Source organism: Lepidochelys kempii, chromosome 14 (genome assembly GCF_965140285.1).
Source record: "Lepidochelys kempii isolate rLepKem1 chromosome 14, rLepKem1.hap1, whole genome shotgun sequence".
In the NCBI taxonomy this organism is placed as follows: Eukaryota; Metazoa; Chordata; order Testudines; family Cheloniidae; genus Lepidochelys; species Lepidochelys kempii.
The window spans coordinates 51071551-51088532 of record NC_136393.1 but is presented as its reverse complement, the minus strand read 5'-3'; the positions used below and the strand labels follow the sequence as shown (position 1 = coordinate 51088532).

Genomic DNA, 16982 nt, shown 5'->3' with positions numbered 1-16982 from the left:
ACTGAGGGGGGAGTGTCTGAGACAGCCCAGCCCGGAGTAGTCCCTCGGGATGGTCCCAGGACAGGGTGGTCCCCAGGGATTCAGTTCTCGGCCCACCGAGGGCTGAGAGGTCCCACGGAGGGTTCCCCCGGATAATGCATGTCACATGCTAGCACCTAGGAGACCTTACAAGCTACACACTGACATGCAGAACCCCTCCATCCCACATGCCTGACACACACTAACAGACCTCCAGCAACATGCCAACACACAGACGCTGTAAATCCTACCCACTAGGGAGCAGTGCACGTCACAACCCTCACGCTACACGCATGGACACGGACACTGCAAAGCTCTGCAAAGGGGTGTGTGACTCCTACACAATGACACAGGCGTGTACACACACTTGACCACAGGGGACACCTTGCAGCCCTCCCGATGACGCAGAGGACACCCAAAATCCGGCATGCTAACGAACACGCGAGCCCACACCCAGACACACAGGGACCCCCACCAGTCCTCACACCACCCCAGACCCACGGACACGCGTGCTGGCAGCTGGACTGCGTAGCCACTCGCACACACGGGACGCCCAGCGCACGCAGGCCCCACGCGTTGGCCCAGCCAGCCCGGCTACCACGTGTGTGACACACGCGTTAACACGCGGGACCCCCCCCACGGGGGGGACTGACACAACCCCAGGAGCTAACACAAGTGACAGCCCCTCCAGCCCCCCCCGACCAGCAACTCCCGCCTAGAAACAGGTGGGGAGAGACGGCTGGACAGACCTCCCCCAGCCCCCCGACTCCCACCCCCCAGGAGCTGGGGGCGGGTTTCCCCATCAGACACAAAGCAGAAGGTTTTGGAAAGTCCCGGGCTGTCCGGCTTCTCCATCTGTCCCAGGCCAGCCGTGGAGGGGTGGGGGGGTTGACACCAGTTCCCCTCTTTGGGGTCAGTGTGTGCTGGGGGGGCCCCCAAACTCCACCTGTCGCCTTCCTAAATTCCCCCTCATGGGGCGGGAGAAAAGGGGTTAATTTCTGCTCCCCTTCCTGCCCCACAAATCCCTCCCGATCCAGCCCCCTATTCCTTCCCCCACTTCCCCGCTCACTACCCCCCATCCCGTGTCCCAGCCGCCACACAACCTGCCCGCTCCCAGCCCCATTCCTGCCCCCCAAATCCCCCCACAAACCCCTGCAGCTCCATTCCCGCTCCCAGCCCCAGTCCAGTCCCCTTCCCCCCACAGCCCCAGACCTCCAGCCCCAAATCCCCCCTGGCACCAATCCCGCCCCCTCTGAATCCCCCAGCCCCTACCCACCGGCTCCCTCTCCCCTGGGGGCTCCGGCCGAGCCCCCACCCCGCAATGAGATGGGGGTGGCTGGTTTCCTCCCTCCTCCCCACAGCAGCTAAGAGGGGGGCTGCCCCCCATCTCTCCCTCCCCCCATTCCCCATGGGGGCGGACGGATCCCCCCACCCCGAACCCCGGTCCTGGGCTCTGTGCGCCGGCTCCGTCCCGGGTGTGTGAGCTGGGGCATGCTCCGGCCGGACCCCCCCCTCCGCAGCCCCCCCCCCGAAGGGGCCGGGCAGCTGGGCCACAATAGGCGGCAGGGGGAGGGGGCGGGGGACCCTCCGGCCGGCTGAATGGTCTCGGGGGAAGCTGCCTGAATGGGGATGGGTCCGCCCCCTCCCCTATGGGGCACGGTGTGTGTCCCCCGCCGCCCCTCGGCCGGGCAGCCACTCAGGGCGGTGGGGAGGGGTCTTAGACCACCCCAGAGGGCCAGAGACCCCCAGATCCCAGCACACTTGGGGGGCATGGCGAGGGGCTCAGACCACCCCAGACGGGCAAAGACCCCCAGCTCACTCGGGGGGCAGGGCGAGGGGCTCAGCCCCCCAGATTAGGGCTCAGACAGGGGAAGAAGGGAGAAGGGCTCAGACCCCCAAAGGGCCCCCCCATCCTGGCTCTGACACACGAGAGTCCCTCCCTCCCCTCTGCCCCCTTTGTGCGCGGCTCCTCCGCCCCCGGCCGTTGCCCTGAGAGATGGGGCTGTGAATGGGGAGGCATCTCCCCCCAGCGACTCCCCCCGCCCGCCCCGCCGGCACAAGGGGGCGGCGGCTTCAAACAGGAGGGAAGCGTGTGGGATGGACAGAGCCCCCTTCCCTCCCCACAGCCAGCCCCCTAATCCCCCTGCCCCTCCTCCCCACACCCCATCCCCTCTCCCCACACCCAGCCCACAATCTCCCTGCCCCTCATCCCCACAGCCCCCTAATCCACTCTTCCCCCACCTCTCCTCCCCTTCCCAGAGCCCCCCCCACTCCCTGCCTCCACCTCCCCACAGTCCTCTAATCCCACAGCCCCCTCCCCAATATCCCCACTCCTCCCCTCCCCCAGCTCTTATACCCCCAGGCCCCGAATCCCTGCCCACCACCTGTCCCAGTCCCTCCCCTTTCCCCCAGCCCCAGGGTCCCCCCACCCCCCGCGGCTGCAAACACTCATTAATGCAGCCCCACACGCAGCCTCCTCCAGGGATTTGTCGCTGGGTTACAGAGGAGAAACTGAGGCACAAAGAGAGGAACGGAGTGCACAGAGCCAGGGGGTGAACCCAGGAGTCCAGGCTCCCAACGCCCCCAGCCTGCTCTAACCCACTAGACCCCTCTCCTTTCCCAGAGTCAGTGACAGAACCCAGGGAGCATCAGGGAAGAAAACAATGGGAGACACAATCAGCCTGGTACAATCAGTGTTTTATTTTATAATGCCCCCCGGACCCCTCAAACTCAGGTCTGCTCCCCAGATCCTGCAGGGCTCGGGGCTTCCCGGGGGGCAGCTCACGGGGGCACTTGGCAATCGCTGCGTCCCCCAGTGGTGGGCGTGTGTCCAGAGGCTGGGGGCAGATCCATCAGAGAAAGAGACCCCCTGCAACAGAGAGAGAATGGGGGAGCCCCGATGGAGGAGGGAGCCCCCAACTGTTTCCCCCCTCTCCCTCGTCTCTCTGTTCCTCCAGCTTTCCCCCCACCCATGGCCCTACTCCCAAGCACCCTGTATCACTTCCCCTCCCCCCATCCCTCCTGGTTGGTCTCTACCCCACAAACGCCTAGTCCCCTCCCAGAGCCGAGATAGGACCCAGGAGTCCTGGCTCCCAGCCCCCCCTGCTCTAACCCATTAGACCCCACACCCCTGGTCTCCCGGAGCTGGGCTAGAACCCAGGAGTCCTGGCTCCCAGGCCTCCCCCGCCCTGCCGCCGCCCCGCCCCATACCTGTCACCTCCACACTGGCCCCTGTTATGTAACGACTCTCCTCTGAGGCCAGGAAAGCGCATACGTCAGCAACCTCTGGGGGCAGAAGGGGGGGGGTCAGTAACAGCCACACGTGTGGGGTCCACAGCCCCTTACCTCGTGGGGAGCGTTCCGTACAACACCCCAAATCAGTGTGCACAGCCCTGACCCCCCAGTACCCCAATCTATACATGCACCCCCCAGAACTGTGCCCAACACCCCTCCTCCCCACACCTGACAGATCCAGCCCCCCCTGCACAGGGCACCCTGAGTCAGGGGGTCTCACCTTTGGGGTCCCCGAGTCGTCCCAACGGCACCATCCCTGCAAACTGAGCAGCGGGAGGGGAGGGGTCAGAGATGGTGCTGAGCATGGAGCCCCCCTGCACCCCAGGGGAAAGGGGGGAACTAGGGGACAAGGCACGGATCTGCAGGGGAAGGAGAGGTGTTGCAGGGGGGAGGGGGGAATAAGGGGTTATGGGCTGGGTGCTTCAGGGGATATAGCGCACACCCCCCACCCCCCGTGCACCGCTTAGATGAAGCTCACAGCCCCAGATAGTCCCATCCAGGGCACTGCTCCGAGGAAGCTCACAGCCCCAATATCTCCCATCCCCTAGGTTGTGGAACAATGGGGGGTTCTGGGCAGGAATAAGGGGTGCAGAGAGATTGTGGGGCTCAGTGGGGAGGAGGGCACTGGGGGAGGTATGAGACAGAGGAGGTTGTGGGGGGCAGGGTGACGGGGGAATATGGGGCAGGTTCTTCAGAGGGAAAGGTGGGCTGGGCATGTGGATAACGGGGTAGAGGGGGACTATGGGGCAGAGAAGGGTTGTGGGGCTCAGGATGATACAGGGCAGATTCTCTGAAGGGAGGGGGCGGGGGAGTTATGGGGCCCAGCGCCTCCGGTGTTACCTTCTGCAGCACTTTGGGAGGGACCTTGTCCGTCATGGGGGTGGTGATGAACCCGGGAAGCACCACATTACAGCGGATCCCGAACCTGGGGGGGACCATGGGGGAGAGGGCAGCCCCCCTGCCTGGTTACCACAGCTCCCCCTGGCCTGCTTCCCCCCACCAGCCAGCTGCCTCCAACACCTCCATCCCAGCCTAAGCCCCAGGCCCCCAACATCCCAGCACAGCACCCCCACACCATCCCCCTGCCCTACAGCCTGCCACCCTGCCCATGATTTGCCCTACTTTTCCCAGGCCTCCTCAGCCTGCCCCCCAGCTGCACCCACCAGCCTGTACCCACAGCCTGGCCTGCCCACCCTGCAGCCTGCCCTGCAGTCCTCCCCCCCAAGCCTGCCCCCCTGCCCTACAGTCCCCCCGCAGCCTGACCCCCTGCCCACTTGGACTGCCCAGCCCCACCTGGCCAACTCTTTGGCAGCGGTCTTGGTCAGCCCCTCCACACCAGCCTTGGACGCTGCGTAGCTCACCTGCCCCAGGTTCCCCACCTGTCAGGGAGAGGGACATGTGAGTACAGGACACTGCTCCGGGGAAGCTCACAGCCCGCATTATCTCTCCCCCAGGGCACTGCTCTGGAGAAGTTCAGAACCCCCATTATCATCCCCAGGGCACTGCTCCAAGGAAGCTGACAGCCCCCACTATCCCCCCCCCATGGCACTGCTCCAGGGAAGCTGACAGCCCCTATTATCCTCTGAGGAAGCTCACAGCTCTCACCTTGCCCACGATGCTGCCCATGTTGATGATGGACCCCCCTGGGGCTCCGCTCTCCACCAGCCCCCGCGCCACAGCCTGGGTGACCAGGAAGGTTCCCTGGGGAGAGGGGGCCAAGTTAGCCGGGAGGGATCCTAGCTGGGGGGGCCCTGCCCTGCCCCCGTCCGGAGACCCCTGTACCTTGAGGTTGACTTGGAGCACCTTGTCGAATGCCGCCTCTGTCTGCTTGAGTAGGAACTCGTCCATGGTGATCCCAGCGCAGCTCACGCAGACCCGGGGTGGGGCGGAGAACTGGGCCTGAGGACAGCAGGGGTTCAGGGAGCCTGGGTTCTCCCGGAGGCCAGTGGGGGCTTGTGCTTAGAGTGGGGGGGGGGGCGGAATCAGAGGGCCTGGGTTCTTCTGGAGGCCAGTGGGACCTAGTGGTTAGAGCATGTGTGTGTGTGTTTGTGAGCGGGTGGGGGGGGATGTCAGGACACCTGGGTTCTCAGGGAGGGCAGTGGGGCCCAGTGGTTAGAGTGGTGGGGTGGGAGTCAGGACTCCTGGGTTCCCTGGGAGGGGAGAGGAATCTACTGGTTACAATGGGGAGAGCCCGGACTCCTGGGTTCTCTCCAGCCCTATTACCTGGATCCGAGCCATGAGCTCCCCCACGCTCTGGGCGGAGCTGACGTCCACCCCGAATGCCTTGTGCTCCTGGCCGGGCTCCCCCCGTGGCAGCCCCCGCACTGTCTCTGCAGCCCCCACTTCATTCTGGTCAGCCACGGCCACCAGCGCCCCCTCCTCGGCCAGCCGGGCACAGACTGCACGGCCAATCCCGCTGCCCCCGCCTGCCGTGGGGGGGACCAGGGTCAGGGACGGGGTGGGGGGGACCCAGAACCCCTCCAGGGACCCCCAGAAACACCCCCCAGCAGACAGTCATACCAGTCTCCCTCCCCCGCCTGCCGTGGGGGGGACCAGGGTCAGGGACGGGGTGGGGGGGACCCAGAACCCCTCCAGGGACCCCCAGAAACACCCCCCAGCAGACAGTCATACCAGTCTCCCTCCCCCGCCTGCCGTGGGGGGGACCAGGGTCAGGGACGGGGTGGGGGGGACCCAGAACCCCTCCAGGGACCCCCAGAAACACCCCCCAGCAGACAGTCATACCAGTCTCCCTCCCCCGCCTGCCGTGGGGGGGACCAGGGTCAGGGACGGGGTGGGGGGGACCCAGAACCCCTCCAGGGACCCCCAGAAACACCCCCCAGGAGACAGTCATACCAGTCTCCCTCCCCCGCCTGCCGTGGGGGGACCAGGGTCAGGGACGGGGTGGGGGGGACCCAGAACCCCTCCAGGGACCCCCAGAAACACCCCCCAGCAGACAGCCATACCAGTCTCCCTCCCCCGCCTGCCGTGGGGGGGACCAGGGTCAGGGACGGGGTGGGGGGGACCCAGAACCCCTCCAGGGACCCCCAGAAACACCCCCCAGCAGACAGCCATACCAGTCTCCCTCCCCCGCCTGCCGTGGGGGGGACCAGGGTCAGGGACGGGGTGGGGGGGACCCAGAACCCCTCCAGGGACCCCCAGAAACACCCCCCAGCAGACAGCCATACCAGTCTCCCTCCCCCGCCTGCCGTGGGGGGACCAGGGTCAGGGATGGGGGGGGACCCAGAACCCCTCCAGGGACCCCCAGAAACACCCCCCAGCAGACAGTCATACCAGTCTCCCTCCCCCGCCTGCCGTGGGGGGGACCAGGGTCAGGGACGGGGTGGGGGGGACCCAGAACCCCTCCAGGGACCCCCAGAAACACCCCCCAGCAGACAGTCATACCAGTCTCCCTCCCCCGCCTGCCGTGGGGGGGACCAGGGTCAGGGACGGGGTGGGGGGGACCCAGAACCCCTCCAGAGACCCCCAGAAACACCCCCCAGGAGACAGTCATACCAGTCTCCCTCCCCCGCCTGCCGTGGGGGGACCAGGGTCAGGGACGGGGTGGGGGGGACCCAGAACCCCTCCAGGGACCCCCAGAAACACCCCCCAGCAGACAGCCATACCAGTCTCCCTCCCCCGCCTGCCGTGGGGGGACCAGGGTCAGGGACGGGGTGGGGGGGACCCAGAACCCCTCCAGGGACCCCCAGAAACACCCCCCAGCAGACAGTCATACCAGTCTCCCTCCCCCGCCTGCCGTGGGGGGACCAGGGTCAGGGACGGGGTGGGGGGGACCCAGAACCCCTCCAGGGACCCCCAGAAACACCCCCCAGCAGACAGTCATACCAGTCTCCCTCCCCCGCCTGCCGTGGGGGGACCAGGGTCAGGGATGGGGGGGGACCCAGAACCCCTCCAGGGACCCCCAGAAACACCCCCCAGCAGACAGCCATACCAGTCTCCCTCCCCCGCCTGCCGTGGGGGGACCAGGGTCAGGGACGGGGTGGGGGGGACCCAGAACCCCTCCAGGGACCCCCAGAAACACCCCCCAGCAGACAGTCATACCAGTCTCCCTCCCCCGCCTGCCGTGGGGGGGACCAGGGTCAGGGACGGGGTGGGGGGGACCCAGAACCCCTCCAGGGACCCCCAGAAACACCCCCCAGCAGACAGCCATACCAGTCTCCCTCCCCCGCCTGCCGTGGGGGGACCAGGGTCAGGGATGGGGGGGGACCCAGAACCCCTCCAGGGACCCCCAGAAACACCCCCCAGCAGACAGTCATACCAGTCTCCCTCCCCCGCCTGCCGTGGGGGGGACCAGGGTCAGGGACGGGGTGGGGGGGACCCAGAACCCCTCCAGGGACCCCCAGAAACACCCCCCAGCAGACAGTCATACCAGTCTCCCTCCCCCGCCTGCCGTGGGGGGGACCAGGGTCAGGGACGGGGTGGGGGGGACCCAGAACCCCTCCAGAGACCCCCAGAAACACCCCCCAGGAGACAGTCATACCAGTCTCCCTCCCCCGCCTGCCGTGGGGGGACCAGGGTCAGGGACGGGGGGGGGGACCCAGAACCCCTCCAGGGACCCCCAGAAACACCCCCCAGCAGACAGCCATACCAGTCTCCCTCCCCCGCCTGCCGTGGGGGGACCAGAACCCCCCCCGAACCTCCCCCAGCCGCAGGGAGGCCTCAAAATCCCCCAAATGCCGGGTGGGGGAGGGGTGCCCGTGCCCCCCGCCTCAGCCCCCCATGGGGGGGTTCAGGCCCCGCCCCCGAGCGCCCCCTGCTGGGGGCACCTGTCACCAGGGCCAGCGTGGAGCGGAGCCGCAGCGGGGCCGCCATGACAGCGGGCGGGGACCACAGAGCGGGCGCGGGGACGGGCCCCAGGGGCGGCGGCGCTAGGCGGGAACTCTATGGTCAGAGTCCTCCCGGCCCAGGGGGCGGGACTCCTGGGTTCCCTCCCTGCTTGGGGGTTGGGAGCCAGGGCCAGACCCTGATGGAGCAGGCAGAGGGGGGTCAGTCTGTGCCCCCTGCTTTCCATGGGGTACCGCCACCCCCCCTCCTCCAGCACATACAGACTTCGCACCAACAGCGTCTCAGATTATTGTTTAATTTGTTAATTAATGACACAATTTTCGCTACAATCATCCACAAAATAGTCCTGCAAGGCCCCACCCTGCCCCCTCCTGGCCCCCAACCCACCCATACAAAAGCAAAATCATATACAAAAATACACCCCCTTATAAAACCTTTCCTGCCCACCCCGGGGAGCAATTGACCCCACAACCACCAGGCTCCAAAGTCACCCCCAATTAACAGTCCCTCCCCCAGGACATACCATTCAATAGGGACACCACTGAGCCGGGTGCTTGTGATTCACCCTCCAGCTCCGGACGCCTGGGTCCGCATGGCCCCCCTTGATCCTGCAGTTCGTGCTAATTCCTCCAGGTGCCTGGGTCTGCATGCCAATCCCCCCCTCCCCCAGCAGCCCCAGATGACTGGGTCTGCTTGTCCCCTCCATCACCAAAGCCCCTGCACCCCAGAATCACCCCCAGTCCCCTCCAAAATAACCTCTGTCGGGGAACTGTCCCCTAGCAGTGTCTTGATTAGCCCCCACTCTGTCCCCCTTGGTCCCCAGTGTGGTAGGGGGCTCAGGGCAGCTCCCCCATATGGAACTAGCCTGGATAGCTGCTCTGGTTTGGGGGCCACACAGGGTGGGTTGTGGCAGAGAATTCTGGGTAATTACCCCAATAAAACCTGGTCCAAGAAGCAAAGGATTCTGGGTAACCCCCCATGTAGCCCCCCATGTGGTCCAGAGGGCAGGGGCTTTTCTCCCCATCTTCTCTAAACCAACCCATGATGTGGCCCAGAGGATTCACTTCCATAAACTCCCCCTTCCAAAGGAAGGGGCGGCCCAGCTGCCCCCCTAGGGGGACACACAGGGCCGGGGAGGTGGGGAGGGACTTGGTTTTTGACCCTCCCAGAAAACAAATCAAACAGCATCACATTATCTCCCCCGCCCCAGGTTCGCACACTCCCTGTTCAGCTGATGCTCCTGGATGCCGGGGCCCATGAGATTCCCCCCACCCTGGTGTCTGGGCCATCCTCTGTCCCTGGCTGCTGGGGCTGTGCGGCTGACCCCCTCTCCCAAGCAGAGATGCCTGCGTCTACAGGGCACCTCATATCCCTGGAGTCTATATGGTGCCTGCCCCAAGGTCTAACCCAGCCCCGGAGCCTGCACTGTGCAGGGTCCACGTCACCACCCAACCCCAGAGAGTGTCAGCACCTGGACACCAGTGTCCATGCCACCCTCTCCCCACAGCACGCACTGCAGCCTCCCTGTCCCCCAGAAACCCCCAGGGCTCACACAGCACCCCTGCCCTGGGGGGAAGCTCTGTGTGGACCCAGGCATCCTGGTCACCAGGATTCATGTGGCTTCCCCCCCACAGCCCACATAACATCCCCCATCCTGGGCACCAGGGTCCATGCAGAGCTGGTCCCCACTCCCCTCCCCCCTGTGTCCCGGATGCCAGGGTCCACCACACCCCCTGCCCCAGGAGTCCACATGGAGTCCCATCCCGGACGCCTGGGTCCACACGCCACCGCCCCCCCCAGGCGCCCCCCGCTGGGGCCTGCTACTCGTACTGTGCGATGAGCACCATCATGGCGACGCCGCAGACCAGACCCAGCACCTCCAGCAGGGACTGCAGGGGCGCCGCGTCCCGCAGCAGCTCCGGGATCACCGAGACAGTGCCCACGTAGATGAACCCGCCCGCCGTGAAGGGCAGGATCCAGGCTGTGGCCGCCTCTCCGATGCCCTCGGCCAGCAGTGAGCAGGCCGTGCCCGCCAGGGCGCCCAGCGCTGTCAGCAGCTGCAGCTTCATCGCCTGTGGGGGAGAGAGAGTCACAGACCGGGGGAAGCAGGCCCTGCTTTCCAGCGCCCCCAGCGTCCATGTCACTGTGAACACGGGGGGGGGGGGGGGCAAGAACCTGTGGGGGGAAAGAAAGTCACAGATGGGGGGGAGCAGGCCCTGTTTTTCGGCACCCCCAGCTGTCACAACCTCACTGTGTGCATGGGGGGGGGGGGGAAGGGGAGAGAGAGGCAGAAAGGTCCAGGGAAGTCTGGGGAGGTGGGGGACCAGAGGTTAGACGTGGGGGGGCTGGCGCAGTAGGGAGGGACAGGGGGTGCTCTGGGGATATAGACGGGGCCAGGGGGTCAGTGGAGGGCTATGGGCTTTGGTGGGACTGGGGGGTAAGTGGGGGTTTGGGGCAGGGTCAGCAGAAGAATACAGGGGGATGGGGTCAGGCCTTAGCAGGAGTCCCGGGGAGGGGTGAGTAGGGGAATATAGGGGCGGGGTCAGGCAGCAGTGGGGGTCCCGGGGAGGAGTTAGCAAGGGGGCAGGGTCAGCAGAGATCCTGGGGCGGGGGCTGTACCTTGCGCTTGCTGCAGCCCGACTGGACGAGAATGGCGAAGTCGCCCACTTCATGGGGCACCTCATGCAGCAGCACGGTGAGGGTGGTGACGGCCCCCACACCGGCCCCCGCCAGGAACGACGCCCCGATCGCCAGCCCGTCCGTGAAGTTGTGCGTCAGGTCAGCCGCCAGGTTCAGGTACCCTGAGACCTTCATTGCTGGGGGGAGGGAGACAAGAGTTGAAACACCTCCAACCTGATCACCTCCCCCCCTTATCCTTCCCCAGATGCTCTCTGTGCCATGGTGCCCCCCCACGGACCCAGCTCCCTCCCTCCAACACCCCCCCCCCCGACAACTTACCGGATTCCTGAGTCCGCTCCTCTAACTCCTGGCCCCTCTTCTTGGGGGCTGCCTTGTCAGGGGCACGCACCTTGCCAGCCTTCCTCTCCTGGGGCCCGTTGTCCTCCTCACCAGAGCTGCTCTTCGCCTTGGGAGCTGCAGGTGGACCGGGAGGTAGGTGGGGGGGTCAGGGCTGATGCTCTAGTCCCACCCCCAGGAGCCCGCCCAGGGACAGTGCAGGGAGAGGAGGAAGACTCTCACTACTGTGTGGGTCCAGGACCCCCCAGCACCCCTCCCACTGATCCCTAGAGTCACTTGCAGACCCCCATCAGGGCCCTTGTATGGACATCCCCCCACACCTTCCCAAACCCACTCCAATCCATGGATTCCGAGGCCAGAAGGAACTGTCTGACCCCCTGTACAGCACAGGCCAGAGACCTGACCCACGATAATCCCCAGAGCAAATCTCAGAGAGAACCAGCCAACCGTGAGTTAAATACAGCCGGGGTGGAGAATCTGCCAGGACCTCGGGAAATGGTTCCACTTGTTTATTCCCCTCCCTGTTAAAAGCTCCCAGCCGGTGGATGGCGTTAGACCTTTCTGGGCTACACCGGGGAGCCCGGCCGGAAATCTTCATCTCCTTCATGTCACGCCTTCACCGTCTCCTGGTTCAGCGAACCACATGGAGCTCCTGGACTCCAGGGTTTGCGGCCCTTTCACCGCTCTCATGGCTCTTCTCTGACCCCTCCCCAATGTATCCCCAGCCCACTGGAGTTGCAGGTTTCAGAACCGGACCTGGGATTCTAACAACAGGCACAAGCAGGGGCTGCTGGAGATGGGGGAGGGTGTTCCAGCTGGTCCGTACCATGGCTGTGCCACCGTGGCTCTACCCATGGGCAGGGGATCGGGGGGGGCCGTGGGGGGCTGGGACATGGGGGTCTTCTGGGGTACATACCATGGCTGTGCCCGCCGTGGCTGTGCCCGTGGCCATGTCCCCCTTTCATGTGCCTCACAAACTTCTCCACCACCAGGAAGGCTACGATGCCAGCCAGCACCCAGAGCCCCACAGCCATCATCCGCTGGTGATCCTGCCCTGGGGGGCAGAGACAATGTTGGGCAGGCTGTGAAAGAGACTGCCAGCCCCCCCTCCCCCCACCATGGTACAGCCCCCCTCCCAGGAGCAGAGCCCCACTACTGTCACTTGCCAGGGATGCTGTCCTTGGGGCGGGGGGGAAGAGTACCAACCCACTAACCTGCTCTCCACTACACCTCCCCTATAGCCATTACCCCCATCCCCTGTCCTAGCCACAGACACGAGCCACTCCAGCTCTCCATAGAACCCCTAGCCCTTCTGGGCCCCCTTCATGCTGCCCCACACAAACCTCCAACCACAGCCCCCTTTCCCCAGTCTGTCCAGCTTTCCTTCCCCCACCCACTGCCCCCGGCCTCACCTTGATGGGAGTGACCATGGCCAGGCGACACCGTGGGGGAGTGAGAATGGGCATGGCCGCCCTCCACGTGGTGGGAATGGGGCACTGGGGAGGGAAAGGGGCAGAGATGAGTGACCAGACCCCCGAGAGGGGAGAGGGCCCATTTCCTGCCCCCTGAGCCAGATGGGCCGCACCACAGGCGCCTCCCAGAGAGGAATGCCCTGTATCCCATTCCCCGCCCCTGAGCCAGCCAGTCCCCCTGCCCCAGGCCGGAGTGGAGCTGGGACCCTGAGAGGCGAGAGGCCCCTTGTCCCATTCCGTCTGTGTGCCGCTCACCCAGCGCGTGGGGGATGAGGTGCAGGAAGGCATCCCCCAGGAGTCCCCCCGAGGCAAAGCTGAGCAGCAGCCTGAGCAGGGCCTGGTGCTGGGAAGTGTTTGACTCCACGGGGATGAGAAAGAGGATGAAGTAGGGGGCGGCACTGATCAGCAAGGTGGCTCCGATGGCCTGCAGAGGTTGGGGGAAGGGGGGAGGAGAGAGACTGTCAGGGGGTTACGCCGCTGCAAGCACGTGCAAGGCAGCACCTCCACGTTTGACACGGGAACTCACGTGTGTCCACAGCTTGACCAAGTCCTGCCTCTCCTTCCCAGGCAACTGCTGGTGGCTCGGGGACCCCTCAGCCGAGTGCGCAACATGGACCTCCTCGGGCTGGTGGCTAAAGTCAGCCTGGCTGGGGCCGTGGAAGTCCTCGTGTGAATGCCCATGGCCATGAAAGTCCTCGTGTGAATGACCATGGCCGTGGAAGTCCTCGTGAGAGTGGCTGTGATCAGCATGGCTGTGGCCATGGTGCAGATCCTTGTGGCTGTGCCCGGCGTGGCTGTGCCCGTGGTACAGATCCTCGTGGCTGTGCCCATGGTACAGATCCTCGTGGCTGTGCCCGGCGTGGCTGTGGTGCAGATCCTCGTGGCTGTGCCCGGCGTGGCTGTGGCCGTGGTGCAGATCCTCGTGGCTGTGCCCGGCATGGCTGTGGCCGTGGTGCAGATCCTCATGCGAAGAAGTGATCTGTATCAGCGCTGCACAGACCATCACGGTGGCGATTGGGCCACAGAGTCCCGCTCTGCCCTGCGTCCATCCAGGCAGCACCATCCTGCTGTCACGGCTGGAAAGCGGGAGTGGGAGCATGACCGTCCCCGTCACGCTCACATATCCCCTCGAGTCCCCGCTCCTTCCAGCGGAGGTAGAGGGGCCACAGAAACGTGGAAGAAACTCTAGAGAGGCCAGTGTAAAACCACCGAGGGGCAGCAGGGTCTAGAGCCTGCTCGACACAACCACTCCCATGACCGGAGCCGATCTAGCGCTGCAGGGCCACAGGGCTGGCGGCGGGCCCAGAGCGGCCCTGCGGGGACACAGGGCTCAGCGGCTCGGGGATCTCCCGGGCGCGGGGCGGCTGAGGGGTCCTGCAGGGACACGGGGCTCAGCGGCTCGGGGATCTGAGGGGCGGGGGACCCAGGGGCCCGGCGGGAACACGGGGCTCGGGGATCTGCGGGGCGGGGGGCCCAGGGGCCCGGCGGGGGCTCGGGGATCGGCGGGGGGCCCAGGGGCCCGGCGGGGACACGGGGATCGGCGGGGCGGGGGGCCCAGGGGCCCGGCGGGGACACGGGGATCGGCGGGGCGGGGGGCCCAGGGGCCCGGCGGGGACACGGGGATCGGCGGGGCGGGGGGCCCAGGGGCCCGGCGGGGACACGGGGCTCGGGGATCGGCGGGGGGCCCAGGGGCCCGGCGGGGACACGGGGCTTGGGGATCTGCGGGGCAGGGGGCCCAGCGGGGACACGGGGCTCGGGGATCTGCGGGGCGGGGGGCCCAGGGGCCCGGCGGGGACACGGGGCTCAGGGATCTGTGGGGCGGGGGGCCCAGGGGCCCGGCGGGGACACGGGGATCTGTGGGGCGGGGGGCCCAGGGGCCCGGCGGGGACACGGGGATCTGCGGGGCGGGGGGCCCAGGGGCCCGGCGGGGACACGGGGATCTGCGGGGCGGGGGCCCAGGGGCCCGGCGGGGACACGGGGCTCAGCGCCTCGGGGATCTGCGGGGCGGGGGCTCAGGGGCCCGGCGGGGACACGGGGATCTGCGGGGCGGGGGCCCAGGGGCCTGGCGGGGACACGGGGCTCAGCGACTCGGGGATCTGCGGGGCGGGGGGCCCAGGGGCCCAGCGGGGACACGGGGATCTGCGGGGCGGGGGCCCAGGGGCCCGGCGGGGACACGGGGATCTGCGGGGCGGGACGGGGGGCCCAGGGGCCCGGCGGGGACACGGGGCTCGGGGATCTGTGGGGCGGGGGGCCCAGGGGCCCGGCGGGGACACGGGGATCTGCGGGGCGGGGGGCCCAGGGGCCCGGCGGGGACACGGGGATCTGCGGGGCGGGGGGCCCAGGGGCCCGGCGGGGACACGGGGATCTGCGGGGCGGGGGGCCCAGGGGCCCGGCGGGGACACGGGGATCTGCGGGGCGGGGGGCCCAGGGGCCCGGCGGGGACACGGGGCTCAGCGCCTCGGGGATCTGCGGGGCGGGGGGCTCAGGGGCCCGGCGGGGACACGGGGCTCAGCGCCTCGGGGATCTGCGGGGCGGGGGCCCAGGGGCCCGGCGGGGACACGGGGCTCGGGGATCTGCGGGGCGGGGGGCCCAGGGGCCCGGCGGGGACACGGGGATCTGTGGGGCGGGGGGCCCAGGGGCCCGGCGGGGACACGGGGATCTGCGGGGCGGGGTTCTGCGGGGCGGGGGGCTCAGGGGCCCGGCGGGGACACGGGGATCGGGGATCTGCGGGGCGGGGGGCCAGGGGCCCGGCGGGGACACGGGGATCGGGGATCTGCGGGGCGGGGGGCCCAGGGGCCCGGCGGGGACACGGGGATCTGCGGGGCGGGGGCCCAGGGGCCCGGCGGGGACACGGGGCTCGGGGATCTGCGGGGCGGAGGGCCCAGGGGCCCGGCGGGGACACGGGGATCTGCGGGGCGGGGAGCCCAGGGGCCCGGCGGGGACACGGGGCTCGGGGATCAGCGGGGCGGGGGGCTCAGGGGCCCGGTGGGGACACGGGGATCTGCGGGGCGGGGGCCCAGGGGCCCGGCGGGGACACGGGGCTCGGGGATCAGCGGGGCGGGGGGCTCAGGGGCCCGGTGGGGACACGGGGATCTGCGGGGCGGGGGCCCAGGGGCCCGGCGGGGACACGGGGACCTGCGGGGCGGGGGGCCCAGGGGTCCGGCGGGGACACGGGGCTCGGGGATCTGCGGGGCGGGGGGCCCAGGGGCCCGGCGGGGACACGGGGATCTGCGGGGCGGGGGGCCCAGGGGCCCGGCGGGGACACGGGGATCTGCGGGGCGGGGGGCCCAGGGGCCCGGCGGGGACACGGGGCTCGGGGATCTGCGGGGCGGGGATCTGCGGGGCGGGGGGCCAGGGGCCCGGCGGGGACACGGGGATCGGGGATCTGCGGGGCGGGGGGCCCAGGGGCCCGGCGGGGACACGGGGCTCGGGGATCTGCGGGGCGGGGATCTGCGGGGCGGGGGGCCAGGGGCCCGGCGGGTATTTACAGCCCGGGGCGGCCCAGCGGCCCTTCTGGCCGCGCATCTCTATGGCCACTGCCCCTCCGAGCGGCCCCTGCTCCGGCCGCGCCAGCCCCAGGCCCGCCCAGGGCCCCGCGGCCCCCAGCCTGGGCTGGTCCCGGGCCCCGCGGGGCCCCTCGAGCCCCCGACCCAAGGGCGCTCTAGCCGCCGACCCCTTCCTCTCTATGGCCCTGGGGCCCCGTCCTCCCAGCTCCCGATCCCACGCGGCCCCTCTAGCCCCCTCCCCCGTCTCTATGCCCCGGCGGGTCTCACCGTCACTGGGCTCCGTTAGCTCCGGCTCAGACCCGACGTGGCATCCAGGCTCCGCCCCCTCCAAAATCTCGCGGGAAGAATGCCCAGGCCCGTCCCCCCTCCCCCGCGAGCCGGCCGTGCCCCTCACAAAGATGGCGGCCACCATAGAGCGTCACATCGCCCCTCTTAAAGATGGAGGCAGCAGCAGGCCGCCAGTTTGCCCCTCACAAAAATGGTGACGGCGGCGACACGGACAGTTACCATGGGGACGGGTTGAAGCCCGACTAGAGGGCGCCATATTTGTTTAGGGCGGAGCGCTTTCCCCCCCCCACTGATGTGGTAGCAACCAACGGGGACAGTTTAGAATGTTCTCCCCTCTCTATTGCAAGTGGGCTGGGGGGAAGCCGATAGATCGGTTACAGTGACTGTTTGGAACAAATCCCGTCTCTATGGTTCACAGCGTTGCATGCCGGGAAGGCGGAGGGGGGGGGTTCTCGTGGATGGTCAATGGTGCATTGTGGGCTAGTTTGTAGTCTCGCCCCGGTGCATGATGGGCCGAACTATCCCTCGCGCGGTGCATTATGGGCCGGAATGCCCTCTCCCCGCGCGGTGCATGCTGGGCCTGGCCGCGGTGCGGTTTGGGCGGGGGAGCCCCCGCGCGGGGTAT

The 16982-nt window shown here is 68.1% G+C and overlaps 2 protein-coding genes across 7 annotated transcripts; both read right to left on the bottom strand.

Annotated features, from left to right (window-relative positions):
- Nucleotides 1-2698: 2698 nt before the first annotated feature.
- HSD17B8 (hydroxysteroid 17-beta dehydrogenase 8) lies at nucleotides 2699-8192 on the bottom strand. 4 transcript variants are annotated; one of them, XM_078848763.1, is made up of 9 exons: nucleotides 8097-8192; nucleotides 5536-5738; nucleotides 5095-5211; nucleotides 4918-5013; nucleotides 4606-4691; nucleotides 4153-4237; nucleotides 3533-3575; nucleotides 3229-3303; nucleotides 2699-2887 (listed from the first exon to the last, which is right to left on the bottom strand). In XM_078848763.1, exons 1-9 carry the CDS (start codon nucleotides 8140-8142, stop codon nucleotides 2871-2873), a joined length of 768 nt encoding a protein of 255 aa, XP_078704889.1. In that variant the 5' UTR covers nucleotides 8143-8192; the 3' UTR covers nucleotides 2699-2870. The 4 variants fall into 4 exon arrangements, with proteins under 4 accessions (XP_078704889.1, XP_078704890.1, XP_078704891.1 ...); XM_078848764.1 differs by lacking the exon at nucleotides 3533-3575; XM_078848765.1 differs by lacking the exon at nucleotides 4918-5013.
- Nucleotides 8193-8396: 204 nt separating this feature from the next.
- On the bottom strand, nucleotides 8397-16420 carry SLC39A7 (solute carrier family 39 member 7). Of its 3 annotated transcripts, XM_078848739.1 has the most exons (8): nucleotides 16337-16420; nucleotides 13090-13639; nucleotides 12819-12987; nucleotides 12504-12587; nucleotides 12008-12145; nucleotides 11074-11208; nucleotides 10735-10931; nucleotides 8397-10187 (listed from the first exon to the last, which is right to left on the bottom strand). In XM_078848739.1, exons 2-8 carry the CDS (start codon nucleotides 13624-13626, stop codon nucleotides 9936-9938), a joined length of 1512 nt encoding a protein of 503 aa, XP_078704865.1. In that variant the 5' UTR covers nucleotides 13627-13639; nucleotides 16337-16420; the 3' UTR covers nucleotides 8397-9935. The 3 variants fall into 3 exon arrangements, with proteins under 3 accessions (XP_078704865.1, XP_078704864.1, XP_078704866.1); XM_078848738.1 differs by lacking the exon at nucleotides 16337-16420 and having other exon boundaries at nucleotides 13090-14055; XM_078848740.1 differs by lacking the exons at nucleotides 12504-12587; nucleotides 16337-16420 and having other exon boundaries at nucleotides 13090-14055.
- Between the last annotated feature and the right edge of the window lie 562 nt (nucleotides 16421-16982).